The sequence below is a fragment of the Myotis myotis genome, unplaced genomic scaffold, assembly GCF_014108235.1.
Source record: "Myotis myotis isolate mMyoMyo1 unplaced genomic scaffold, mMyoMyo1.p scaffold_m19_p_1, whole genome shotgun sequence".
Taxonomy (NCBI): Eukaryota; Metazoa; Chordata; class Mammalia; order Chiroptera; family Vespertilionidae; genus Myotis; species Myotis myotis.
Window position 1 is genome coordinate 68,637,960 of NW_023416313.1, and position 27,954 is coordinate 68,665,913.

The 27,954-nt window shown below is 40.4% G+C and overlaps 1 protein-coding gene and 1 non-coding gene across 2 annotated transcripts; both read right to left on the minus strand.

Moving 5' to 3' along the window:
• Positions 1-5,178: 5,178 nt before the first annotated feature.
• Positions 5,179-25,197, minus strand: LOC118671694 (all-trans-retinol dehydrogenase [NAD(+)] ADH4-like). The gene is made up of 9 exons (XM_036340369.1): positions 25,067-25,197; positions 23,324-23,425; positions 21,177-21,318; positions 19,976-20,063; positions 15,865-16,096; positions 12,677-12,937; positions 8,637-8,772; positions 8,041-8,179; positions 5,179-5,736 (listed from the first exon to the last, which is right to left on the minus strand). The coding sequence occupies exons 1-9, from the start codon at positions 25,082-25,084 to the stop codon at positions 5,712-5,714; spliced, it is 1,143 nt and encodes a 380-aa protein (XP_036196262.1). The 5' UTR covers positions 25,085-25,197; the 3' UTR covers positions 5,179-5,711.
• On the minus strand, positions 16,536-16,642 carry LOC118661149. The gene has a single exon (XR_004969162.1). It is a non-coding gene; the product is annotated as a U6 spliceosomal RNA (small nuclear RNA).
• Positions 25,198-27,954: the final 2,757 nt, after the last annotated feature.

Below are 27,954 nucleotides of genomic sequence, written 5' to 3' on the forward strand. Positions count from 1 at the left end.
TAAAAGTGATTTATTTATTGAATTTGGGATTGGAAACCATCCATCTTTGTTAACACAACATTTTATTTTAAAAAGTTTCAAATTTCAAACTTTGAAAAATCAGGACAATGAACACCTACCTCTCTTCACCAAATGTATCAATTAAAATTTTTTGTCACATTTACTTTCTCTCTGTCTCTCTCTGTCTCTCTCTGTCTCTCTGTCTCTCTCTCTCTCTCTCTCTCTCTCACACACACACACACACACACACACACACACACACACACACTTTTGATGAGCTATATGAAAGGAAGTTTAAAATTTCATAAAATTCATCCTTAATTTCTTCAGCAAGTATCTCCTAAGAACAGGGACATTTCCTAACTGTTACTATACATCATTAAGATAATATTACATTCTATGAAATCTTCAAGATTTTTCTGACTTGCTTATGAAAAATATCATAAAAATGTCTGTTTTTCCTGTAACACAGGATTCATTCACTGAGATTAATGAATTTGGCCCTGCCTTCCTCATAGGCTCATTGTTGGGAGGCCTGCTGTCTTCAGGGGACCCAAAGAATATAAAAAATGGCCTTTTCCTCAAGAAGTGAGGCCAAGTGAAAAATTTGGAAAATCAGACAAAATAATGCACATAAAGTACTTTTTAAAATGTCAACTATCCTATATAATAAAGGGCTAATATGCAAATAGACTAAACGCCAGAATGACTGGTCGCTATGATGTGCACTAACCACCAGGGGGCAGATGCTCAATGCAGGAGCTGCCCTGGTGGTCAGTGCGCTCCCACAGAGGGAGCGCCTCTCAGCCAGAAGACCTGAGCCAGGCTCATTGCTGGTGAGCACAGTGGGCATGGCAGGAGCCTCTCCCTGCCATGGGGAGTGATCCTAAGCCATCAGTCAGACATCCCCCGAGGGCTTCTGGGCTGCGAGAGGGCACGAATGTCGTGCACCAGGCCTATGGATGTTAATAAAAGTTGTTACTTTCTCCCTGCATTCCTTTTTTCAAAGAAAATATGATCTAAGAGATGGAAAAATGTTAAATAAAAATATCACCAGAGGGCGCTATAGTAGCATTTAGAAAACAATGACAGTGTAAGTCTGTCAAACTTAAAGGCTAACACAGGCCAAATAAACAAGGTTTGAGTTTATGTGGGCTGCAAAAAAACAAAAGCTTCAATTTTCATAGAAACATAGGTTTATTTCAATAGAGACATGCTGAATACAAAGGGCTGAAATAAATGAGTAATCATTAACATAAAATAATAGAACATTTTAATAAAAATTAATATTTTTTCTTGAACATTAACTTACCAGACACTGAATAACTGCACAGATTAATAAGCGTAACATAAATAAACCTATTTTCATTGTTCTCCAAAAGCGAAATATTTCCTGTTGCGCAAACAAGTACCAAACAAGTCAGTACAAGACTAAAGACGTGGCAATCGGCTGCTAAAATATTCGCGGCTGGTATTAGTGGAGAGAAATGGTGCACCTGCGCATAAGGCATGTAAGGGAAATGAATGCAACATGATTATAGTAATCAGTCATTAGCGAACGTTATAGTTTGTTATTAATAATTATATATAACAGGATATTGTAAAAATTAAGTGACAAAATTTTTGTTAAAATGTTTCTTACATACCATTATATTGGCTAGGTCACAAAATTATTCATTGTGGGCCACATGCAGCCCGTGGGCCCCAAGTTTGATATGCTTGGTCTAAGATGTTTGAAGAGACAGTTAATATATCTTATAGCTGCATATGTTTTCTTCTTAGAAGAATATATTGTGATTGTATTGTCTTCTAAAGTCAAGTATTGTCCACCCTAGTAACTGACATTCTTAAAGATGTGTAATGATGTCAGACCAAATAAAGAATAAAAAAAAGAAAGACCTACATATTTTGTTAGAGAAACCAACCCTTTAAAGTAACTTATTTTTTTCCCCCTTGGGAGGGGTCAAGTCTCATTCCAGTTCTGTGAACACACCATGTGTTAAAAGAGCCTTAAAGATACTCAGAGCCAAAGGAGATCAGGGAGGGAAAACAGCTTTGTAGCTGCCAGGATCTGAAAAGGAGGTGGGTCTTAAGGTAGACCTGGGGAGGATGGAGGAAGCCGGGGTGGGGGGCGGGGGTGGGGTGGGGTGGGGGTGGGAAGGGGTGGGGGGAAGGCAAAGGGATGAGGGGGAAGAACATAACTGATTTAGGGAATAGCATGAGAAAGGCCAGCCATCTTTGGGATGGGTTCCATTCACCATAACGTTAACAAAGGAAGCATTTACAAATGGATTAACTGCTTCCATTCCTAATGAAAGAGGATCTTAAATGAGCAGGAATGTGAATTTCTACTATAAGATATTACTACCTGTTAACATTAAACAGTACCAGATGTTAGACCTCTAAAAAAGAATTTAGAGCCAAGACTCAAATACAAACAAAAGTTTATTTAGAAATTTAAAGAGGTAGAAGAAGTGAGTTGTGACAGAGGCAAAAGAAGGGCACTTTGAGTTTAGAAGAAAGAAAGCAAAGGTATACATTTCTTGAGGAAAAAATGGGGGAGGAAAGGAGGCATGGGTGTTCTTGAGAGAAAGAGAGAGAGAGAGAGAGAGAGAGAGAGAGAGAGAGAGAGAGAGAGAGAGAGAGTGTGAGAGAGAGAGAGAGAAACACTGGGAAAGAAGAGGGGGAAAGGATGGGCATGCTCCAGAGAGAGGGAGTCATGCTGGGTCCTTCCTCTGAAGGGCTTTTTTCTGGAGGCTTCAGGGGAGGATTCATTAGAATATTCATCAGCTTTCAGGGTGTTCCCCTCAGGTCCCGTTCTCCACTGATTGGTGGTGTCAGGGCAGGAGGTCATTAGTCAATTCTTAGCCCTGCCTGGCCTTGCTGCTTTTCTGGGCCTAGAGCTGAAACACAGCTGAGGCCTAGATTTTATCTCTAGTTGGACCAACAGGCTGGAGGCTTTGTTTCTAAGGTTGTTTGATGTGGGCCAGAACCTGACTGGCCTTAGGGCTTAATGCTTAAGGCAGTGGTTGTGTAAGGGCTTGTATGGAAGTCCTATGAGGCTATCCTCTCCCCTGTTCTTCTAAGGGAGTCTACTACATGGCTAGTGACGTGCCCGGGGAGGAAAGATCAGGGGAGGATCTGAACCACATGACCAGCAAATGAAAGGTCAGGGGAGGATCTGAACCAAATGTCCAGTGATATGAAAGGTCAGGGGATCTAAGCCACAAGACCAGGGATGTGCTAGGGGAGGAAAGGTCAAGTGGGGGTTGGGGGTGGGGCGGGGGAGGTCCCAGCCCAGTTTTGCCTGTTGCTAGGCACCCAGGACTTTCCACCCTGATGACCCTTTGTACCTGGCCTGTTGTTTCTACTCTGCTCCTGTTTGTCTAACTGCCTAGTATATTACCACCCTCCCCAGCAAAGCTTCAGGGAAGTTTATCTTCTCTCTGAAGTTAATAAGTCGTACATATTTTTAAAAAAAACTGGCAGGTTTCATAAATTATGCTAAGCTGAGGACTAGTCTTTGTTACTTGATTCAAATTATTATGTCTTATCCTTAAACTGTTTATGTGGCATCAATGAATGTAATCATTTGAAAACTCTCATTTTGTTTTTCATATAAATCTTACTATCTGATAAATCTTGTAGCTATAAATATTCTGCTTAATTAGCTTATTGTAAGTACATTGCTTTTTTTCACTTTTAGTTGACTACAGAAAATAGATTACTTAGTGCAAATTACAGATCATTAAACTTCGTAAAGCTCTAAACATTATATCTATACTAGTGACCTGGTGCATGGATTTGTGTACATTGAAAGGAAATTAATTAGAAGGTGGCTGGAGGGATGGGGCTGGGCGAGACGGGCCAGACACACCCTGGAGCCAACCTCCCGCGGTCCCTCCCCAGCGTCTGTGGAGTGAGTGGGGTCCTTCCAGCAGATGGGGTCCCTTGGCCTGGCCTGCGGGGATCAGGCCAAAACGTCTCTCCTACATCCCCCAAGGGGTCCTGGAGTGCAAGAGGGCACTCTGCAAAGTGGCTGTCATACAGGATGTGGAACACAAATGCACAGGTGCAGTAAACCAGATTTGGGGCCATCAGTGCCCCAGCAACAATATAACCCATGGCCAAAGGTGGAATCATGCAGCCCCTTGAGGAATCGGGCTCCCTCCTCTCTGGTTTCAGGGTGCATCACCTGAGAACAGCTGTTGCCAAGTCACTGCAGCTTGGCAGCTCCAGCATTGAGCATCTGTCCCTGGTGGTCAGTGTACATCATAGTGACCAGTTGGACAATAGGAGGGACACTTAGCATATTAGCCTTTCATATATATCCTATATAATAAAAGCCTAATAGGCAAACTGACTGAAAGGGGTAATGACCAGTGGAACAACTGGTGGAACAACCAGTCACTATGATGCACACTGGCCACCAGGGGGCAGACGCTCAGCACAGGAGCTGCCCCCAGCCCACAGGCCCCAGGCCAGCCAAGGTGGGTGCCAGTGGGGACCCCGATCGCCGTGCTGGTCACCTCACAGATCGACCCTGATTGCCGGCCAGGCCTAGGGACCCTACCCATGCACAAATTTCATGCATCGGGCCTCTAGTAGATATATAAAAGGCTAAGTGACCGGCCGACTGGCCAACCAGCCAGTCGCTATGACACACTGACCACCAGGGGGCAGATACTCAACGCAGGAGCAGAAACCACAGGCATGGAAATATGGAACAGACTGATGAATCTCAGAGGGCAGGGGGGAGGGGGGAGGGTGGGAAAAGATTAATCAAAGATCTTATATGCATACTAGAGGCCCAGTGCACAGATTTGTGCACCAGAGGGGTTCCTTGGCCTGGCCTGTGCCCTCTTGCAATACGGGATTCCTCGGCAGATGTTGGAGAGCTGGTTTCAGCCCGATCCCTGCAGCCCAGGCTGAGGGACCCCATTGGTGCACAGATGGGCCTCTAGTGTTATAATAATTATCAAAGATGAAAAAAGCAATTATCTAGTAAAGATGGAAATTTGAGAGTTAGATGTGTTTTTACTTTTAAAAAATCTTCAACATCATGTTTTTTATTTGTATAGCTTCTAATATCCTACTACTTGTGATTATAATTCACAGAGGTAAAGTGGGGCTAATAAAAATAAATGAACAGATGTTAAAAAGGAAATTATTTAGCAGTTTATTAAAGAAGAGTAGCTCATAGTTTATTGGAACTCTGAAATTACATAACAGCATTACATATATGTGATATATACTTTAAAGATATATGTACCTTTTGTGTGTATATATATATATATATATATGATTTTTTTTCTAGTAAAATTTTTTATTATGGAAAATGTGCAACATATTCAAAAGTAGAGCAGTGTACTGAGACCCCGTATATGTATCACCCAACCTAAAATATTGTGAATGTGTAGCTAATCTAGTTTTCTTATTACCTCTTTATTCTTTATTACCATTTCTCCAGAACTAGTTTTAAACAATTTTATTAATAAACACATCAGTTATCATAGTTATTTAGCACAGGAACTATTACTGTATTTTACTACAAATGCTATAATCTTTATAGCTATTTGATGTTGAGATGTTAACTGTAAATATTTATTTAAATTCATGGTGATCTTTGGTTCATCATATCAGATTATAAATTAACCAGATTATCAGGTTCAGATTCAGGCAGATAGTCTTCCAAATTGTTCCTGGCTTCTTCAGAAGGTCAGGACTGTTCGAATGCTGTTAATAATTATATTTAAAAAATCAGTACAACTTTTATGATAAATTTAACAAAAACTCACAAGTAATATTTGTTTTATCCTTTTGGGATTTGATTTAATCTTCCTTTATAGACACACAATTTGGTAAGCCTAATTTCTTTTATCTTGTTATCCTCCTTTACTCCTGGCACTAATAAAACTTTATATATGATGCCAATAACCTGGGAGAGATTTGGGGACCTCACTTGCCCTGGGTGAGGACGTGGCTGCCTCGTGGTGCTGTGAGAAGTAGAGCATAACATGCTGTAGTGATGTTTTCATCTTGGAATAGCCCCTGCTCTTGGCTCTCCTGCAGCCGAGGGCAAATTGGGCATCAAAAGGAGGTGGTTGGTGTGTTGGGATGCTACTTTCTGAGAATCAAAATATTCCAATTCTTGAATAAGTCCTTCCATATGTACTAGCAAGATGGGGGGTAAGCCTTAAGGACAGAGAATTCCTTATCTTGGATCTTACTGCTGGAGCTGTGGGCTGCCATATATAAATGCTTTCTTCACTCGGGGCCTGGAAGAGCCACCTCCCTGTGGGGGGAGAGGCTCTGTGTCCTCTCCTCACCATGAGTCGGGGTCACTGCACCTTAACAGGCCAATTGGTGTGTCCCATCTCCTCTCCCCCACTTCCTTGCTTCTATGCAGTTGGCATGCCAAGAGGGCCTGTCCTTCATTGTGTTTCCTGTACCCATGTGGTAAGCACACCTGGGAGGGCCCATCCCCTGCCTGCTCTGTTGCCACCTTTCCATCTGTGTGGGCAGTCAGGTGGTCTTCTCAGTGGACAAGAGGGAGTAGGAGGCCTCATGTAGGTGTTTCCCGTAGCCCTCCATTCTACCAGTGATTACCAAGCCTGTTTGTAGAATATGGGAGACTTGACCAGTTATTACTAAAGCAATGCAACATTTTGCATTTGGCTGCCAGTTAGCATTGCTGTTTGGGTATATTCTATGACTGAGAACCCAGGGACAAAGGGGTAGTGGTGGAGGAGTTATGAGCACCAGGTTCCAAGACCCCAAACCCAACCAATTCCTCATTTGAGGAGTACAGAGATTTAGACACTGTGCAAGATATTGGGAGGGCTTATACACTAAGTTACTTAGCATAGCTTAAAAATAATGTTTATTTCTCTCTTTTTTTAAAAAAAATATATTTTTATTGACTTCAGAGAGGAAGGGAGAGGGAGAGAAAGATAGAAACATCAATGATGAGAGAGAACCATTGATTGGTTGCCTCCTGCAGGCCCCACGCTGGGGATTGAGCCCGCAACCCTTCAGTCCGCAGGTCGACACTCTATCCACTGAGCCAAACCAGCCAGGGCATGTTTATCTCTTTTATTTTTATTGAATGTTGTAGCTAACATGTTTCAAATTAGGGAGTTCATGTCAGTCACTAGGGACATTTTCTTAGGTTTTTTTTCCTGTGAAGTATCCTGTCCTCACACCATGGACCTATTTTCTTCTTTTGTGACATTGCTTCTCTGCATCAAACCCCTGCCAACTAACTCTAGGTCCTCCACCCCCCTTTTGTAATGTCTTCTCTTTTCTTTGCTCTCTTGTCCTGCGTCTCCTCTGTGCAACATTGTTCCTGGTGTCCTGCCCTTTGTTGCTATTGATCAGGGCTATGCTTGATCATTTTAACAAAATCACTGATCCCAGTCTTATCCACTCCCCAATGCTAGGGATCCCCCAGTTGGGACAGTTCTATAAATCGGCTCTCAGGGTTGATGGGAAGGGAGCACACTACAGCTAAAATGGTAGGTCGGATGTCTCTTACAGGAGACCTCTGACAAAGCAAGAGGATGAGAGAGTTGGGACATCCTTTAAGTATCTGACACCTGCCACTCCCTGCTCACATGTCTGTGGTTTTCACCTGATTCTGATAAGGAAGGGCCTGCAGGGTGCACTCTGTCAAACATAGTGATTCCAGAGCCGGGCTATGTTGTACCAGAGGGACCTGATGTTACAGGATAGAAACCTCTCTCCTAGGGAGCAGCCCCAACTCAGTTAATGATTGTCTGTGAAAGAAAGGATGTCAATTTATGCCACCCTCTATGTTGGAACAGCGTATGGCAGTGTACATTATGGAAACAGATAGGAAGGTAGGTGATGTTGGGGTTTCCCCCCCAAATGGCCACTATTTCATCTTTTAAGCACCCCTAGTGTGTCTGATGATGTGAAAAATGTCAGGAAAGAAACTGATTAGATTTAAACATCAAATAAAAATAGAGTCATCATAAAGGTTTTTCAAACCACGTACCCATCTGTTCGGTAATTTACCTTTTTCCTTGGTGCATTAGGTCAAATGCCTCATTGATTTTGTCAAAAGGCAGGGTATGGGTCACCAGTGCATCCAGGTTGAATTTCTTATTCTTGTAATCAGTAACCAGCTTTGGGATTGAATCTCTACCCTTGAAACCTGTAATTTGGTCAAAAGTCCAAATAAAGAATCATTGTTGAAAGATGAGCAAGTAGATTAATCATTGTTGAATGAATGAAATTATTTGGTCAGATTTGGTTTCCTCCAAATAGATCAAACTCCCTCTCATATTTATTTTTTCTTTATTTTTATCTCTCTTAAATTTTTTATTCATAGGAAAAGTTCAAGATTATTTATATTTCTGCATAAGAAATTATCTGTGTTTAGTCCAAGTTTGACTTTTGTTTCTCTCCGTTGGTTTATTTTAATGCAAATTGAACTTCTGTTTCCAAGTTGTAGTATTTCTACTATACAAACTGTTTACTTTCAAGTAATTATTAGAATAGCTTTCCTATAGTTTTTAGATGTATTTTAGGTACTCAGTATTTAAACAAATTATTTTCATTTCAATTTGAGTACTATTATGGAGAAAATGAACAGAAAAAGCATAACTGACCACCAAATGATGTTCCATTGATAGTACGGCCCATTATTATCTCTACTGGAGAAATAGTCAATCCTTTGTCACCAATGGCTACTCCAATGAGAGTACACGATCCCCAACCTATTGTTGTGCAGTCCAGGGCTGCTCTCTGGAAGGTCAAACAAAAAAGACCAGCTGAGTAAGTAGAAAGTGTGACTATGTACTGTGTTTCAGGGACAATTTATACACTCTGCATATGAAATAAAGGGAGTCAAGCACCTGAGGTCATAGTGTTGTAGACCAACGCTTGAGGCTTTGCTTCGGATAGAACATTCAATAAAATTTTGAGCTTTTCCAAAAGGGATATTAGACCCAGCTTGCGTGGCTCAGTGGTTGAGCATCGACTTATGAACCAGGAGGTCAGGGTTCGATTTCCAGTCAGGGCACATGCCCAGGTTGTAGGAGGCAGCTGATCAATGATTCTCTCTCTCATCATTGATGTTTTTATCTCTCTCTCCTGCTCCCTTCCTCTCTGAAATCAATACAAATACATTTAAAAATAAAAAAGGATATTAGAAAGAAACAGAATATATTATTTCATCTTGTTCCACATCATAATTATACTGAATCTATGACATATATCATTGTATACTAAGAAAAATTCACCCCCATGAAATTAAGAATGGTCTATAGAAGATATTCTAAACTCAAATGAACATACTTTTGACTATTTACCAAGGGTGTATTGTAAAAAGTTTGCAATTTCGGGGGCATAGAATAAAAATCTTTAAAGTCATGAGATGAGGGTGATTATTCACTAGAGCCTGGGATGAGGCATATACTGTAAAGTTAGTGGATCTCTATGTAGGATAAATGAAAAGAAAAGCCATTTAAAATAGAGGGCAAAACAGTTACAATGATGCTGGCTGCTGCTCATGAAACATTTCATTTGCTTCCCTACATTTTTTAAAGCTCTCTGCAGGACTTATGTGACCAGTTCTGGCCAGTGGGCTTTGGGCAGAAGTGATGTGTCCTTTCTTGGCCTAAACAGAAAAGCCAGTGTGCAACCTGCCAGGTGTCCCTTCTCCGCTGTAACAACCAAGAGGACCTCATGTTGAGATTGTGAAGCCACAGATTTGAACTTCCTTGATGGGTGACTCACAACATGGAAAACAGTGGCTTGGAGGAGTTGCATTGATGTTTGCATGAGAGAAAGAGAGAACATTGCTACCTTAGCCTACTGCAAGTTTGGGATGAGGATAAAACTCCCAAGGATTGAAAATGAAAAGTTTAAGAACGTTTAAGAAAGACATAAACTGTGGCTGGCCATTCCGCTTAGATGCCCAATGGTAACTAGAGAAACATTTAAAATGTTTGGAGACTAGTATTGTAGAAGAGAAATGTAAACTTTGTGTCATATCCCATTGCCATAGTCAGGGGGCAACTTGATTCTGACCTGTTGGGGCAGTTCCAACAGGAAGTACAGTTCTTTTTCATCCCTGATTATTATATGAAAGAAGGAATTTGAAGAGCAGTAAATTCTTTCCATCTTCTCTCTCTGTGTGTCTTACTAGTGACAGAAGTTACAACCATCTATAACCTTAAGAATATGTTTTGAAATTTTCATTTGATTATGTGCTTATTTATTGTTTTGAGAATTTGTAACATTTCTGAATATAAACTTTTCTCCTTTTTACAATTTTTATATGGTAAAACCATTTTTGTTTATATATATGACATAGATTCATGTTGAGGGGAAAAGAATACTAGGTACTCCTGGTCACCTTAAGGTAGCTGCTTACATGGATTTGTTTTTTAAAAAATTTTTTTCCTATTGCTTTTCCTACATTTCTGAAGTTTGCTCCAAGCAAAGAATTAACCTCTAGAATGAAGACTTAGTTCAATGGGCATTATATGCAAGTTCAGGGTTTTATTTAGTATCCTCTGATAACTTTTGATCAGAATTATTTTGAATTCTAAAAATTTTATAAATTGTCAATTATTGCAGCTTTCTAATTGTTCTGTTCAGTTCTGTTGGCTGCTTAAGAACATGGGAGGTCATTGAAATCTAGTTCATAGCCATTACTGAAATCTCCTCTACAACTCAGAAATTTAACTTGCCCCAGTTACAGAAACTTTTGGTGAAAGGATAGGTAGCTAGCTCATCTTTTTGCGATTAGATAAATGATATCTTTTAAAATTTGGGCTCTCTAGTGTAATTTTATTCCATAATTTAAAATGAATTTCTTGGTATAATCAGTTAATAAAAGAACCTGCCAAGTCTCACGACAGTGGTTCTCAGTTTGAGAAACTTGTAAAATACATTGGTACTTGGGCCCCCAACTCATGAGAATGTCTAAGGTGTGGTCATTTCACTGGTACTAACAAACAACAACGCCCCAGGCACTTATAAGGTAGCGAGTGTTGAGAATATCTGTACTCTGGAAATAAGGTAAAGAGGCGGAATTTGTAAAAAACTTGAGCTGTGGAAAGAGTAGGAATGAATGGGTGCGGCACATTGCAAACTGCAGGTGAGAAGGACAATGTGAAAAGCAGGGCCTGACACAGAAGCACTGCAGGACAAGGAGCTGCTGATGAATGAGTTTTCAGGAAGAGCTAACATTTACCTCCCAGATCCTCTTTCAAACAGTTGTTACTACAATGGACCTATTCTGGGAGGGGCAACCTGCTCCTCTCAGCAGCTCTTGCTGGTCTTCACTCTCTTCTGGGGCCCTCACCAGTCAGGTGAGCACCAGGGGGAAGAACCTGCAAAGCCAGCTCCTGGTGGAGGCATAGACTTTTATTATGAAACCTTCCCTAAAGGAGGGTGTTAGGGGCCAGGCTGAGTGAAGGTGTAACAAGATTCTAGGCACTCTGGCAAGTCAACTGGTCCATCTGTTGCCTGAGGGGGTGGCTCTGCCCACTCTAAAAAGAATAGACTAGACAGAGGTAGCTTCTCAGGCCCTGCAAGTCCGGGAGCCGACCTGAGAGGAGAGGAAACGTGAATGATACAAAATGGTAGTGTTTGCGAAGAAAATATTTACTTTTAATTTTGCAGCATGTGTGTATTTAATATATTAAAAATGTCAATATGTACTTTGGACCTAATTTTGCAGCCCCTTTATGAGGTCTGGCAGGCAGAATGGATTGTGTGTAGGTTGCTGGCCTCTCCCTGCTGTGCTTTTTGATGGGAGTGTGTACCTCAGGCTGTTAAGGTGACACCAGCCACATTCTCTTGCTCCTCCTTTAAGTCTGCCTTTCCTGCTCTCATTGTTTTGCTTACTCCTTGCAGGCACAATTCCTTAAAAATTTTCACTTCTAAATTTTCTCTGAATTTCATGTGGAAGAATAAACAAGTAATAATAACATTAATATTAAGTAGTAATCTGTAATATTTATTAATAGATTAAATATCAATTATAACACACTACATAATATCCAATATATTATTAATAAACATTGATTATTATATAAACATAATTTATGTATATACAAATATGTTAATATTGACTATAAAGTGAATAAATATATTAATATACTAGAGGCCCGGTGCATGAAAATTCATGCTGAGAGCCCAGCCTGCCCCCTCTCACAGTCTGGGAGCTCTCAGGGGTGGGAGGTGACCTGGCAATCAGGGGAAGGTGACGCCCCCATCATCCCTCTGCTGCTGCCCTGCCGGCAGCGCAAGCCTCGGCTGGTCCTGGTTACCTGCTCCTCAGGCTGGCCCTGGGTGGCGGGGGTGCTGAGGGGACTGGGGGACTGTGGAGGCAGGTGCATGGCGGGGCTGAGGGGACTGGTCGCCGCAATCTTGTGGCTGTGGGTACCACCATCTTTGAGGGCATGACATTCAATTAGCATGTTCCCTCCTTATTGGCTGTGGGCACTGCCATCTTTGAGGGTGGGGCAGTCAATTAGCATATTCCCTCCTTATTGGCTGTGGGCACCACCATCTTTGCGATGGTGTGAGGGTCAATTAGCATATTCCCACTTTATTAGATAGGATACATACTGTCAATGTTTATTAATGTTAATAAATATTACTTACTATGTACCAATATAAAAAACATACATACCATGGCTTCAGATCCACCTGCACAGTCAAGTGCAAAATCCACACCCCCACCGGTCATTTCAATGATGACCTCCTGGACGGGTTTCTGTAGGTCTCTAGGATTGAGGCAGTCAGTGGCTCCAAGTGCTTTGGCCTTAGCAAACTTCTCACTGTTGATATCAACAGCTATGATTCTGGAAGCTCCTGCTACTTTACAACCAATTAAAGCAGAAAGGCCGACACCTCCCAGGCCAAAGATGGCGCAAGTAGAACCTGGGGTAACCTGCAGGCAGGAAAATCATAAGTTAAATTAGCTGGTCCCCCTTTTTTAAAGGTACAGAGTGAGGTGGGGGCAGGAACATATAAAGGACTGCCTGTCATAAGACTAAGGGATTTAGCCACTTGTGGGAAATTTACCAATGTAAAAATGAATGAATCACTGACTAAACTTGGAGAATCATTTGAGTGCCCTTAGGCTCATCAATTTATAAGGAAATCATTTCCTTGGTTTCATTTCCCAACTAGTGGTATCAGAACAAAATCTGAAAGCTCACACACTGTAAAGGGTTTATTGTTTGCCTTTTTAAGTGTATCACAAGTACTTTGATGTCTATATTTCTAATAGGCCTTATTTGGTTGTGTTAACGTTACAGTTTTGATGACCACTGATATTGCTCTAAATGTGAGTTAACTCAGTCATCCCAATTATTAAATTATTTAAATGGAATGAGATCCAAATTTCCTTACATGGCATTGGAGGATTTTTATTATCTGACACCTGTTGCCTTCTGATTTCATCTCCATGATATTCTCAGTACTATGGCCACAACACACTGTCTCACTTTCTTTTCCTCATGTCTTAGTTCATGCTGTTCCTTCAGCCTGCTGTACTTTTCACCTTATTTCACCTTATATTTTTGGCCTGACTTAAATAACACTCTCCCCACAAAATATTTTTTGATTCTTTAATCAGAAGGTAATGCCAACTGGAGTATGTTACTCTGTGGAGTGAGATAGTGGCAAAAAATCCCCCAAAGAACCTGCACAGAGAGATGCTTACTATTACTATTTTCTCATGATGACGGGAAACTTTTCAAATTAAAGCATAAGCAAAAGGGAAAGAAGAAAACCTGCCTATGAGACGTATTGGGAACAAAATTACTAAGAGAAGTGGCATCTCTCACTTCATGCATGACATTGGGTCTGTATAGAATAGCCTTTGCTTTTCAGGGGAAATAAAAATATATTGGTAAATATTCAGAATAATGTTTTATATACATTCTGTACTATTTACTGTAATATTGTGGCATATGTTTAGTTTATTTCCAAGTATATTTCTCCAGAGACTGTGTTAAAAAGCTCACCTGTAAGTCTCATGGAGAGTAGAAAAGCATTTTTCCCATTGCACAATGTTGTGCTAAGTAGTTGGATTCTCAGGCCAGCTCACAATAGTGCATAAATTGAATACACTGCACTGATTGTGTTATAGAACCAGACCCCTGAGAGTAAAAGTGCTTTTGATTGCAGTACTGGGGCGGTCACTATAAAATACCCTCTCCCCTTTTGATTTTCTATCTCCAGGCAACACTGTTACAGGGCACTTTCATACTTCCAAAGACATCCATGAAATTTAATTAATTTGGCTGTAAATGATACAAGCACATTAAAACAAATCAGGGTCTGGTCATGCTGTGGAAGATCCCCAATAATTACACAGAGCAGTTGCATCACTTTTTCCCCCAGAAGTAAATTAAGCCTTAGTAAGGGTCTTGCTTTTTATCTAGAAATACTGACATTTCACATCCCTTTATGTGGTCCTATGAGTTATTTTCCTTCTTTGAGCACCTCCTGAGGTCATTTAGCTGTTCCTCAACAGCAGGAAGAACATGTCATGGGAATTTAGATCAACTTTGACTACACTTAAAAGTAAACTATAGCCCTGGCCTGCTTGGCTCAGTGGATAGAGTGTTGGCCTGTGGACTGAAGGGTCTCGGGTTCAATTCCGGCCAATAGCACATACAGTGGGGCCTTGACTTACGAGTGTCCCGACTAACGAGTTTTTCGAGATACGAGCCATCTCTCGGCCAATTTTTTGCTTTGAGTTGCGAGCTAAAATTCGGGTTACGAGCCAGCTTCAGATACCCCACCGCTAGTTGGCACAGCGAATGTCACAGTGAATGCCACAACATCAGCCCAGCATCACGTGTCTCACTCATTCACTTTTTGATTTGACATACAAGTAATTTGAGTTACGAGCTCCATCACGGAACGAATTAAACTCGTAAGTCAAGGCCCCACTGTACCTGGGTTGCGGGCTCAATCCCCAGTAGGGGGCATGCAGGAGGCAGCTGATCAATACTTCTCTCTTATCATTGATGTTTCTATCTCCTCTCCCTCTTCCTTCCTCTCTGAAGTCAATAAAGAAATATATAAATATATAAAAAAGTAAACTGTAGCTGAATCTCTAGTGTTAATATTCCTGAAGAAAGATTACAGCAGTAGAAGGTGAGAGTCTGCATGGTGTCCAGAAAAGGGGATGTGTGTAGCCCAAAGAGCAATAATTCCTCCTGAGAATCCAATGCCATCTACAGGAGAATATGCCTTGACTGCCAAGGTCACCTGGGCTGTTAACTCCACCCAACTATCACCTTTCTCCTCCAGGAGCTTGCATATTATAGTTTGGCTTCCCATACAACTTTCAATTTTTTTTAATGAGTGAGTGAATGAATGAAAAAGTGATGTTTCAGAGGGAGGCCAAGAGTAGCATCCCTGTGTGCATCAGGGAGAAAGTAGGCGTGGCCATGTGGAGGTGGGTGGGGTCTCTGCAGTTTGTTTCATCTCTTGACTGGATCTGCTGTCTCAGGATGAGGATTCATATTTAGAGGACATATTTGAGCAGGCTGTTATTTAATTAGGGCTGACCTATAATAAAACGTACTAGTATAGGAAAAGAAATGGACATGAATTTGGTGCCAACAATATGTCACCCACTGGGCCAGATGCCTTACATATGCAATACAATTTAGTTTTCCCATAGTAATTTGTAATAGATATTATTATACAGAAGTAGAAGTAAAGAGTTTAGATACCTTGCCTAAAATTACAGAGATGATAAATACAGAACCAGGGTTTGAAGATAATCCTAGCTGCTTTATCACACTGACTCCTAATAACTTCTGTTTTATAGAACGTGGTGATTAACCATTTTACCTTGGCAGTGTTGATTGCAGCTCCATAGCCAGTTGAAAACCCACATCCAAGCAGACAGACTCTCTCTAAATTTGCATCATTATCTATTTTGGCCAGATTAGTATCTGATACGACAGTGTACTGAGAGAAGGTACTGATCCCCATGAAATGGTAAACTGGTTTTCCTTTGCAGGTAAACCTGCTGGTTCTGTCTTCCATTAGTTCTTGCTGAACAAGAGGACTTTTGGATGGACTAGAGAATTTTAAAAAAGATACGAAAAAGAGAAAATAAATGTATCTCTGATTACTCTTCTGAAATTAAAGTTAGACATTGTGTATTAGTTATGACATACTTTTATGATATGAAGAAATTGAGCAAATGACTTGGACATTTTGCTTAAATATAAAATAAATTTTGTATTTATATATCATGTAAGTAACACATAATTTTTATATACTTATTATACATAATATACCATAATACATAGTAAATATATAATATAAATAATATATAAACTATTACATAAATAACATCTATAATATAGGATATAATAAAATAGACATAATAGGAGTCATCTAAAGATAATAACGATGTAACAGTAAACTCTTTATTGAATACTTTTTCATGTGCCAGAAACTCTTTTAAGAGCTTTACATGTATTGATTCTTTTTTATTTATTTTTTAAAAAATTTTAAATATGGAACGCTTCATGAATTTGTGTGTCATCCTTGTGCAGGGGCCATGCTAATCTTCTCTGTATTGTTCCAATTTTAGCATATGTGCTGCTGAAGCGAGCACCATATATTGATTCTTTTTAAAATTTTTTTATTGGCTAAAGTTTTACATAAGTCTCTTTTTTTCCCAATTGACCCTCTCCCCCCAGCCATTCTCACCCTGGGCAAGCCCCCACCGCCCCAGGGTCTGTGTCCATTGATTATGTTAATATGCATGTGTACAAGTCCTTTGGTTGCTCTCTACACCCCCCCCCCCCCCCCCCGCCATTTGTCTCTGGATCTATTCTTATTCATTGCCGGAAGCCGGTCCATCCTTGCTGCTTGACACAGTCACTGCAGGGAAGAATCATCTGCACAGCATATGTTTCAAGGGACCTGGCATATATAGCATAGTGTTCTTAATATGTTTGCTCCCCTTCTTAGCGCTATGTGTTTTAACCAAGGTCACCTCTCCGAGAAAGGTTGTTTCCCCAGGTGGGGATTTTTCCCTGGAGTTAGGGAGGGAATGAAACCCCTTAACTAAGTGCCAGGCAGGTAATTAATCACTTTAACTATGAACAATCACGCTTAAGCTACATAATCTTTACTTAGGATAATCTCCTTCAGTTACTTCCTTGTAGCTTAATAGAACAATAGAGTAACTGTGGAATGGAGATAAGAAATGCCCTAACCTTTGGAATAGAATTTATAGGATTAAAATCAACTGGTATAAATACAGATGTAATAAGACAATAAACACAGAACCTGGCTGGAGATCCTGGATAGAACCAGGCGAGAGAACCCAACCATGTTGGTCAACTGAATGCTGCCTCCATGTCATTCCTCCTTCACCGACTCCGTCCACACCTTTGGGAACCCCTGGACCTGCTGGGACTGGACCCCAACAGTTCATCAAATTATGTTGATCATTATATCCCACTATGAGTGAGATTATGTGATATTTATCTTTCTCTGACTGGCTTATTTCGCTTAGCATAATGCTCTCCAGTTCCATCCATGCTGCTGCAAATGGTAAAAGTTCCTCCTTTTTATAGCGGCATAGTATTCCATTGTGTAGATGTACCACAGTTTTTTTAATCCACTCATCTGCTGATGGGCACTTAGGCTGTTTCCAAACCATGTATTGATTCTTTAAAAAAAAATTATTATGAAAAACCCAAACAAATACAAACGTAGAAAGAATAGCAGAATGAACCTCCATGTAAGCATCTCCCAGCTTCAGCAATTAGCAAGTCATGGTTGATCTAGTGTCATCTATAATTCACTTACATCCTTCAACACCACCACCTACTCTCTCCCTATTGCGGACTATCTTGAAGAAATCCCAGACATCACTATTTCATTGTAAATATTTCAGCATGTATCTCTAAAAGATAAAGATTGTTCTAACTCCACGCATGGCGTCTAGTTGGATATGTTTCTTGTATCCCTTTTAATTGACAGATTCTCACCTCCCCCCTTGTTTTTTTCCTTGCAGTTTAATTTTCCTCATTCTGGATTTTTTCTGATTACATTGCTGTAATCTGGTTTAACGTGTTTCTCCATCCCTAAATTTCCTCTAGCTTCTTTTATCTAAATTCTTGGTCTGATTTGGGTTTTAAATTTTTGTAAGAGTACTTCATAGGTGGTGTATGTTTTTATCTAGAGGCACATACTTTATCTGTCTTTTTGTGATGTCAGAAAGAATTGATGGTCATTGTCTGAATTTGTTATTTCATTAAAGGTTTGCAAAAGCATCTATTGATTCTTTGAACATCTGCAACAACCCTGTGAAATAGGCAGCAGTACTATCCCCATCTCATAGATGAGGAAATTGAGGCACAGTAATAGATGTAAGAGTAGTACCATAGCTAGTGTCAGTTAGCATGAAGGACAAATGAACCTTTCTATAGTCTCAGGACAGTAAAGAATAAAGTGATTAACATTTTTGGACTCTGCAGCTAATGGCCTAGATTCAAAATTTAGTCCTAAGACATACCTATGTGGCCTTGGAATAAATTGCTTTACTGTGCCTCATTGCATTCCTCTGTCCTCTTCCGTAGTGGTAGCTGCTATGCTGAATCTGGCATTTATCATTCCAGTGATGTATTTATACCTTTACTAATACACATGTAACCATAAACAATATATGATATTGTTTTTGTGTGTGATGCCATACTAAATATATCTGTCAGCGACTTGCTTCTTTCTCTCAACATTATTTGTGTGAGATCACAGTTGGTCCCCCCTTATCCCTGTGGAATATGTTCCAAGACCTCCAGTGGATGCCTGAAACCCTGGATAGTACTGAACCCTATATATATAGTTTCACCCCCAAATGTACATACCTTTTCAGTTAAAGGAAGTACTTTGCCAAATCCCTTTGGCATATATGAATCACCAGCATTACTACTGTTACACTTTGGGGCCATTATTAAGTAAAATAAGGGTTACCTGAACAGAGGCACAGAGATATGGTGGTGGACCTAATAACCAAAATGATTACTAAGTGACTAATGGGCTGGGGGCATATAAGGTGGACAAAGAGATGATTCACTTTAGGGATGGGATGGGGTGGGATGAAATCCCCCTGCTGGGAATGGCATGCACTTTAAAACTATGAATTGTTTATTTCGGGATTCTTCCATTTAATATTTTCAGATCACAGTTTACCATGGGAAACGGAAACCTTGGGAAGTGAAACCATAGGTAAGGGGGAATACTGTATTCTATGCTGATACATATAGATCAAGTTTAGCCGTTTGTATAGTTGAATAGTATTCTAGTGTGTTATTACATAGCAATTTGTTAATCCAGTGATTTTAAACCATTATGCTGAGGTACATTGGTGTGCTGCAAAAGTTTTTAAAACCTGCAACACCTGACTATTTAGTCAGGGGCACTGACCTTTTTTCCCTTAGATTGTTGAATAAATAAATGGCAACAGCCAGTACAACAATAGCTGACTGGTGCGACTGAATCAAAATTATATGTATTTATAATATAACAATTCTTTATTATTGAAAGTATTACATATGTTCCCCCCCTGCGCTGAAAAGTATACCTATATATTTTTTTGTCAGGTTGGCACAAATATATATTTTTGGTGTGCTGCAGAATTTAAGTTATTAGTTTATGTGTGCCATGAGATGGAAAAGGTTGAAAATCGCTGTGTTAACGTATTCTCTTATCGAAGGACATTTGTGCTCTTTTGAGTAGTTTGCTGTAATAAACAATGTTGCAGTGAACATTCTAGCACACGTCTCCCTGGGTGATTTTGCAACAGTTCCTTGCACTCACCTGAGTAGAATTGGTGGGTAGAAATACGCACACCTTCAACTCCTTTTATGCTTTGCCAATGTTCTGCCCAAAATATTGGTACCAATGTATACTCTCACTAACAGTGTGTAGAGCTTACCTGAGCTTTGCACAGAAATTTGTGAGTGGACTCAAACAGAACTTGCATTTTTTACATTGAGGCATGTAGAGAGGAATCACTTTGTCACCTAGAAAGAAAGGCCATATGTTGGTTGGTGCCTGTAAACGTTACTTGTAAATGTTACCTATAAATAATTTCTACCAGATGAATCAGTGGAAAACACCATACCTTAGGGCCGTGGTCGGCAAACTGCGGCTCGCGAGCCACATGTGGCTCTTTGGCCCCTTGAGTGTGGCTCTTCCTAAGCCTTAGGGGTATCCTAATTAAGTTAATAACAATGTACCTACCTATATAGTTTAAGTTTAAAAAATTTGGCTCTCAAAAGAAATTTCAATCGTCGTACTGTTGATATTTGGCTCTGTTGACTAATGAGTTTGCCGACCACTGCCTTAGGGTATACATTTTATGTTCAGCAGAGTATAGGTGGCAAAACATTTTATTACTCTATAAGAGTGCTGACTTCCCCTTGTATTACCTATACTTTTTCATTTTTCCCTGCTGGGCAGTCAAGCACCAAGTCTGTACTGATACCATCAGGTGAAGAGTCCTACCTAAGACTGCTCCTTGTAGCTCTCTACAACATGACTATTATTTATTACATTTTATATGAGGAATAGGTCCTGGATTGCGAGAGGCAGTCGGACATTCCCTGAGGGGTCCCAGATTGGAGAGGTTGCAGGCTGGGCTGAGGGGACCCCCCACCCCCCATGCACAAATTTTGTGCACTGGGCCTCTAGTCTATAATAATCTTTAATAATAAAAGCATAATATGCTAATTAGACCAGAGGTCCTTCCGGACTACCTTATGGATGAAGCCGGGGCTGCAAGGGAAGCCCGAGTACCTGCCGGCAGCTGGAAGGAAGCTCAGGTCCTGGGTGCCAGAGGGAAGCCGGTGCTGGCAGCTGGGGGAAGGAAGGCGTACTCTTGCACGAATTTCGTGCATTGGGCTTCTAGTATGTAAATAAAGTGACCATCTCCCCCAGATTTTACCAGACAATTCTGATTCAAGTATTCTGTCTCATTGTTAGACTGTGATAGATTGTGTGTCTCACTTTTGCTTTGGAAAAGATGGTCCCTTATGTAAACAGAGATCAATATAGCATGCAAAGCCAGGAATCTATCAGGATTATTCCTGAAATATCCTGACATTCCCACTTATTGGAATGAGAAAATAAAATACCTGGTTTGCAGTTGGTCACTCCTGGCCCAACACTTTCCACAATACCTGCCCCCTCATGGCCAAGGATCACTGGGAAAAAAGCCTCCGTAAATTTAGGATGGAGAATATGGGCTTCGGTATGGCACAAGGCAGTGGCAATTATCTACAAAGCAACCGCATACTGGAGTTATTTCTGTAATTATATCATTGGGGTTGTAAAGTGGATAATTTTAGGCTAATTTCAATGTCACCAGGAGACTTTACAACACTCTTAGAGCTCAAAAAAGAAATAACACTTTGGAAAAAAAAATCAAACAAAAACATTAGGGTAGCCCGTCCACTGTGGCTCAGTGGTTGAGTGGCAATCTGCAAACCAGGAGGTCAGGTTCAACTCCCAGTCAGGGCGCGTGCCCTGGTTGCAGGCTGGAGTTCCCCAATTGGGGGAGTGCAGGAGGTAGCCAATCCATGATTCTCATCATTGATGTTTCTAGCTCTCTCCCTCTCTCTGAAATCAATAATATATATTAGGATGTATTCTTTTCCTTTTATACCTCACTTTTCTGCCTTTTACTGTTACTAGAAAATTATAAAAAGAGATAAAATTGGCAGTTACTGTCTCCAGGAGAGGGGAAATCAAAGACAATAGGGAAAATTTAAACAAAGTCTAACAGGCAGAGGAATGGAGAGAACACAGGTTTCTAGGCCTTGTTCAAATTTTGTTGAAATGAGATGAAATGAAACAGAGGTAATAAAAATTTTATAGTTAAAAATCAAATAAAAAATGGTCTAAATTAATTACTGCTGTATCTCTATATTCTTCAAGATTCTGCTCATGAGGGTATCCCATTCATCCTCATGTATAAGCCCTTCCTGTGGTGGTTGGAGGGAAAACAGCCTGGGCAGCCAGCTCTGGGGAAATGGAGACATGACCCCAACTTGCCGTTGATGATCTGTCCACTGAGCGTGGGCTCTTCTCCCTGCTCACCCACTGCCGTCCCTTCATCTGCACCCAAGACCCTGTGCTGCCTAGGGCAGCTCTTCAGGTTTTCTTTTCCATTATTTTGAACCAAATTCTCTGTCTTCCTTTTAATAACACTTTCCAATAATTGGCAAGAGGAAAACAAAAAGAAAACATAACTAATTGTAATCCAATGGAAATTCCTTAAGCTGATTTTTTAAGGTTAATGATTAATGTTAAGGTGCTTTAGTTAAATTTTAACTAAGGCCCATTATCAATGACTACTGATGAATAACTAATGATTTACCCCTCTTGAGATAAGGCCTGTTTGTATCTGAATCTAAAGATACAATCGCCCACACTGAGAACTGCAGGGCTTCCCAGTCACATCACATAGACATGACCTGACAGAGCCAAGTCTGCCCCTAGTTAGTGCCTAGTGCAGGGGTGGGCAACCCCTGGCACGCGTGCCAAACATGGCACGCCAGTAACTTTTGCTGGCACGAGAATCCCTCTCTTATAATCTTCCATTTACAATTTTTTTCTTAATATCGATTTTTTAATTTTTCAGATAAATTCAGTGTAGGTGCATCTTAGATAAATAAATAATTTTACATAACAAGTTATCTTAAAGACCATAGACATGGATTGACGAGAGAGGGGAAGAGCAATTTCTATGCCTCTGCCTTAACTCTCCCTGCCTTCCTAGATCCGACCAGTGTTTTGGTTTCATCCACATACGCTTGTGAATCTTTGTTCTCAGTGATGAATTTTGTTAAGTCTCATAATAGGAGTAGCCTGACGGATGAAAGTAGTAGCTCGTGCATATCTCTGAAGGTCATGAAATATCAACCTGATGTAAAATCTCTGTCATCAGTGATGCAGCAGCAAAAGTCCCACTGATAATACCAAACGGAGTCCTAAAGTTTTCTGTCGGACTATCAGTGTACATGTATACATTAAAAAATAAATGTATTTTTCATCATCATATACTGTGTTTTTGTCGCTCGAATGAATTTTATTATTTCTTCAAGGTTCTTCACATATGTACACCTTAAGAGTTATCAAGTAGGTGTAACATGTTCTCAAAAAATTAGGGTTGGCACAGCAGAAGAATTTTGAGTCAGAGATTTTGCTGGTTTTGGCATGCACTCACAAAAAGGTTGCCCACCCATGGCCTGTGTCCTGGCCAGGGAGAGTCCCCACTCACCTGAATTCGAACTTCATGTGCCTTGGGGGGAGCTACCTCAACCTCTTCTATGCAAAGGGGCTTGTTTGCTTCCCAGGCGATGGCTGCTTTGCATTTAATAACCTGGGAGAGAGAGAGGGACAGAGTGAGAGAAGTGGAGAGAGAAGGGAGAGGTTGGGGTGGAGGATGGGAGGAAGGGAGACAGAAAGAGAATATTATGGGAAAAAATTAAAAAGCATGTTGATACCATAACTTGTGGTTGGATGTTTCATATAACTACATTAAATTAAAGAAAAGGAATGTTCATTGAAAATAAGAAATCATGATTTACATTATAGTCATTGCACTTTTTTAAAAAAAGAGTAGTTTATTGATTTTTAGAGAGAGGAAGGGAGAGAATCATGATCTGAGAGTGACTGGCTGCCTTCCGCAGGCCCCTCTTCAGGAATCGAACAGGCAACCCTTTGTGCACGGGCGACTCCCAACCACTTGAGCCACACTGGCCTGGGTGCCCTTTTAATTTTTGAAAAGAATCTTTAGCATTAAAGCTTACTTTAATATAGTGCTTTGATCTTTTCCCCCTTCAGTAAAAGAGAGGATAAATTCATAGGGTTTGGCCAATAAGTATTTACTGACTGAATGATTTGTTATCAGCTCTGAATTACCTGAGTCCTCATTGCTACAACATAAATGTGGTTTTACATGTTTGCTACTCATAGTATGATTCTCCCTTAGACCAGAAGTTACTGATATCACCAGGGAACTTGTTAGACCTACAAGCCCTGTCCCAAATCCCCTAATTAAGAATCATCATTTGAACAAGATCTAGGTGACTCATATGCACATAAAAGTTTGAGAAGAGAGGTTTAAATAATTAGTAAAATTATCAGTAGAATATAAATTAAATAAAAAATTGGTCTTTCTGCAAGAATTTGGGTAAAAATGTATAAAAAGAAATTAAGTAGCATTTTAATTTCTGCTTTTGATGTGATTTTCCCAGTCTCTGACAACATGAATACATATATTTTTTACTATTATTATGTAATTTTGAATTATATTTTAAAATATCATTAATCTTATTTACAGATGCAATATATAGTAACTATGGGAAGTTTCAAAATACAAATAAGAAAAGAAATAAAGCCAAGACCGGTTTGGCTCAGTGGATAGAGCATTGGCCTGCGGACTGAAGGGTCCCGGGTTCGGTTCTGGTCAAGGGCATGTACCTGGGTTGCAGGCATGTCCCAAGTGGGGGATGTGCAGGAGGCGGCTGGTCGATGTTTCTCTCTCATCGATGTTTCTAACTCTCTATCTCTCTCCCTTCCTCTCTGTAAAAAAAAAAAAAAAAAAAAAAGAAATAAAATCCACTTGTAATTTTATGAGTTAAATCCATTGAGTGAACCCCAAATGGGACCTTATTGTATGTGATATTTTTAATCTACTTATTAATATTCTATGAATATTTTGCATATTGTCCTCTAACACTACTTTTAACAAGTACAAATGCTATTTTATGGTTAGAGCATAGTTAACCAAATCTCTCTCTCTTTTTTAGCCATTATAAATCATATTTAATTTAACACCCTTGTAGTAAGCATTATGGCAAATCCACAATCATTTTCTTAGAGTAAATTTCTAGCATGAAGAGGGTGCTTTTGATTAACTTTAAATGGATTCCTTTCTGAGATTAGCTTAAATGGAAGCTTTTTAGCAAAAATATACAAATAAAGAAGAATTGAACAAAGAAACAGTACATTAGCTTACTTTGCCCTTGCTGCCCATTTTTCTTTAGGAAACTCGCCTTGGAAGCTTGTCTCTGATTTAAGAAGTTCTTTCACTTCTGTCCAGGATGCTTTCTCTGTATCTTGGATTGAACTGCCATTGAATAAATACTATCCCTGCTCTTTTATTCTCCAATCACTTTCCTTTTTTGTTGGTATGCATCTCTGTGGTATTTCATCATGTCATTTGTGCTATCGTATTTCAGCTGCAAACAGCCTTTGCTCCCAGCCATTATTTGGAGGAGATTTTTGTTTACTTTTTTCCTTTTACTGGAAAACTAGAGGCCTGGTGCATGAAATTCCTGCATTTGGGGCAGCGGGGTCCTCTCAGCCTGGCCTGCACCCTCTCGCAGTCCAGGAGGCATAGGGGGATGTCCGACTAACGGCTTAGGCCTGTGGGGAATGGGCCTAAGCTGTCAGTTGGACATCCTTAGCACTGCCATGGGGGTGGGAGAGGCTCTCGCCACCGCCGCTGCACTCGCCAGCCATGAGCCCGGCTTCTGGCTGAGTGGTGCTCTCCTGTGGAGCTCCTGCATTGAGCGTCTGCCCCCTGGTGGTAGTGTGCATCATAGCGACCCATCGTTCCACTGTCGGGCCAAAACCAGCTCTCTGACATCCCCCGAAGGGTCCAGGATTGCAAGAAGATGTAGGCCAGGCTGAGGTACCACACCGGTGCACAATCAGGGCAGAAAAAGGACACGGGAGATTGTCCAGCCAGGAAGGGACCGCAGGAAGGCTCTAGGGTGTGTCTGGCCCATCTTGCTCAGTCCGGATCAGCCGGACCCCAGCAGCAAGCTGACCTACCAGTGGGAGCATCTGCCCCCTGGTGGTCAGTGCACGTCATAGCGAGTAGTTGAGTGGCCTTAGCATATTATGCTTTGATTGGATGAACGGCCAACTGGATGACTGGGCACTTAGCATATTAGGATTTTAATTTATAGGATATAATTTGATAGGTAAAAGTTTATTACATTTACATATGAGTTAACACAAAATTATAAAGGACATTCCCACTGCTTCAGAATCCTTCCTGTGCCCATCCTTTTCCTTCACAACCCTAATAATTATTTCTTTGCATTTTTATGACTTATGCTCCTCTATAAGTATTGTATAGTTTTACTTAAAAACTTTATATGAATGAAATCTTAGTGTATGTATTCTTTCATGACTTTTCTCTCAACTATATGTTTTTCTCACTCACATTTCTTGTAGCTGTTTATTTTCACTATCATTTATTTTCCTTTCTTTTTTTTCCCCTTGTGATGAATCAATTGTTGCATTGAAAAGTTTCCTTAAGGAAAATTCAGGACTAATATGCAACCAGTACCCACTATTCAGGTGATGCCAACAGTTAAAATAGAAATACTTTTATTCCTTTTGGTAAAAAGCTAGTCCCTTTCAACTGTGTTGCAGCCTGGGGAGCCCTTTTCATCACTGTTGAGGAGCTACTCTTATGACTCTCTGGATGTGTGAGCTCATCATCCACCTCCCAATGGTTCTGGGTCTCTGAGTCTCTGGGTCTCTGGCTGTGCTCAGTAGAGTAGTCCCTGGATGATGGTAGGCAAGTACCTGGTGCCCCATATGACCTTATGTGGCTGTGACCACTGGTGCTGTGGGCCAGAGGTCCTCTGGAATCACACTTGCTTGGCTGTTTGTGGGAAATGGAGTGTCCCAGGAAGTTTATTAAATATTTTACAATAAAATATTAGTGAAAGTCTGGAAGATATGCTTAATCATTATTATAAATTTATTCATTTCTTATAGTTCTTTTCTTACTTTTTGCTTTACATACTTTGAGGCTTGATATTAGTGCATGCAAGTGTTCTTTGTTGTATGTTTTTAAAAAAACGCTTAAAAATGTATTTGGCATCTTTTTCTGTCAGCATGTTTTCTTTTTATCATTTCTTTTAATGGCCCTATAGTATTCTACTATATCTTCCAGACTTTAAGGAATATTTCATTGTAGAATAATTAAGTTGTTTTATTATACTTTTTGGAAGTATAGTTATACTCTGCTTCCACTTTCTCACTCTCACATTCTTACTCATTTTCAACTCTATCTTTTAATTAAAACTGTTTTCTTGAAAGTTGTTAGTGGCCTCATTTAACACATTGTTTGCAGGTAGTTTTTATTGCGCGCTAACAGGTGGCGCGGGCCATTTTTGCTAATTTTTTGCGCAAATGGCAACGTTCAGTAAAATTATGATAACTTTAGTTTACTTATTTATACGTTACCTGCATCCTACTGCTAGTCTATAAAAAACGTATTAATACGTGTCCAGTGCTCTACTACCAGTCAACGTAAAAACGTATAAGTAAAATGTATAAATACATTTCCCGCATACAATGTGTTAAGAAAAATGACCCTTTGAAATTCCTTTGTAGCCCTGGCCCATGTGGCTCAGTTGGTTGGAGTGTCATCCAGTACACCAAAAGTTGGTGGGTTCAATTCCCAGTCAAGACACATATCCAGGTTGTAGGTTTTATCCCTATTCTGGCCATGTGTGTGAGGCAATCAGTTGATGTTTCTTTCTCACATCAATGCTTTCCTCCCTCCCTTTCTCTCTCTAAAAATCAATAAAAATTTTCTTTGTACCATCAGCCGCACCTCTCGGACACCGGAGCCAGCACTGAGTGTCTGCGCATATGCCTGTCCATGGCTCTCGCTGGCTGCACCTCCCACGCACCTGAGCTGGCCCAGACTATTGGCATCCATGGCTCCCACTGGCCACATGTCACAGACACCCCAGCTGGCCCCTAACTATCAGTGGCCATGTCTCCTGGACACCTGAGCTGGCCCCTGACTCGCGGTGCTCACGGGGTTTCTGCTGACCTGTGCCGCCAGGTCTCCCAATACCCTGAGCCTGCCCT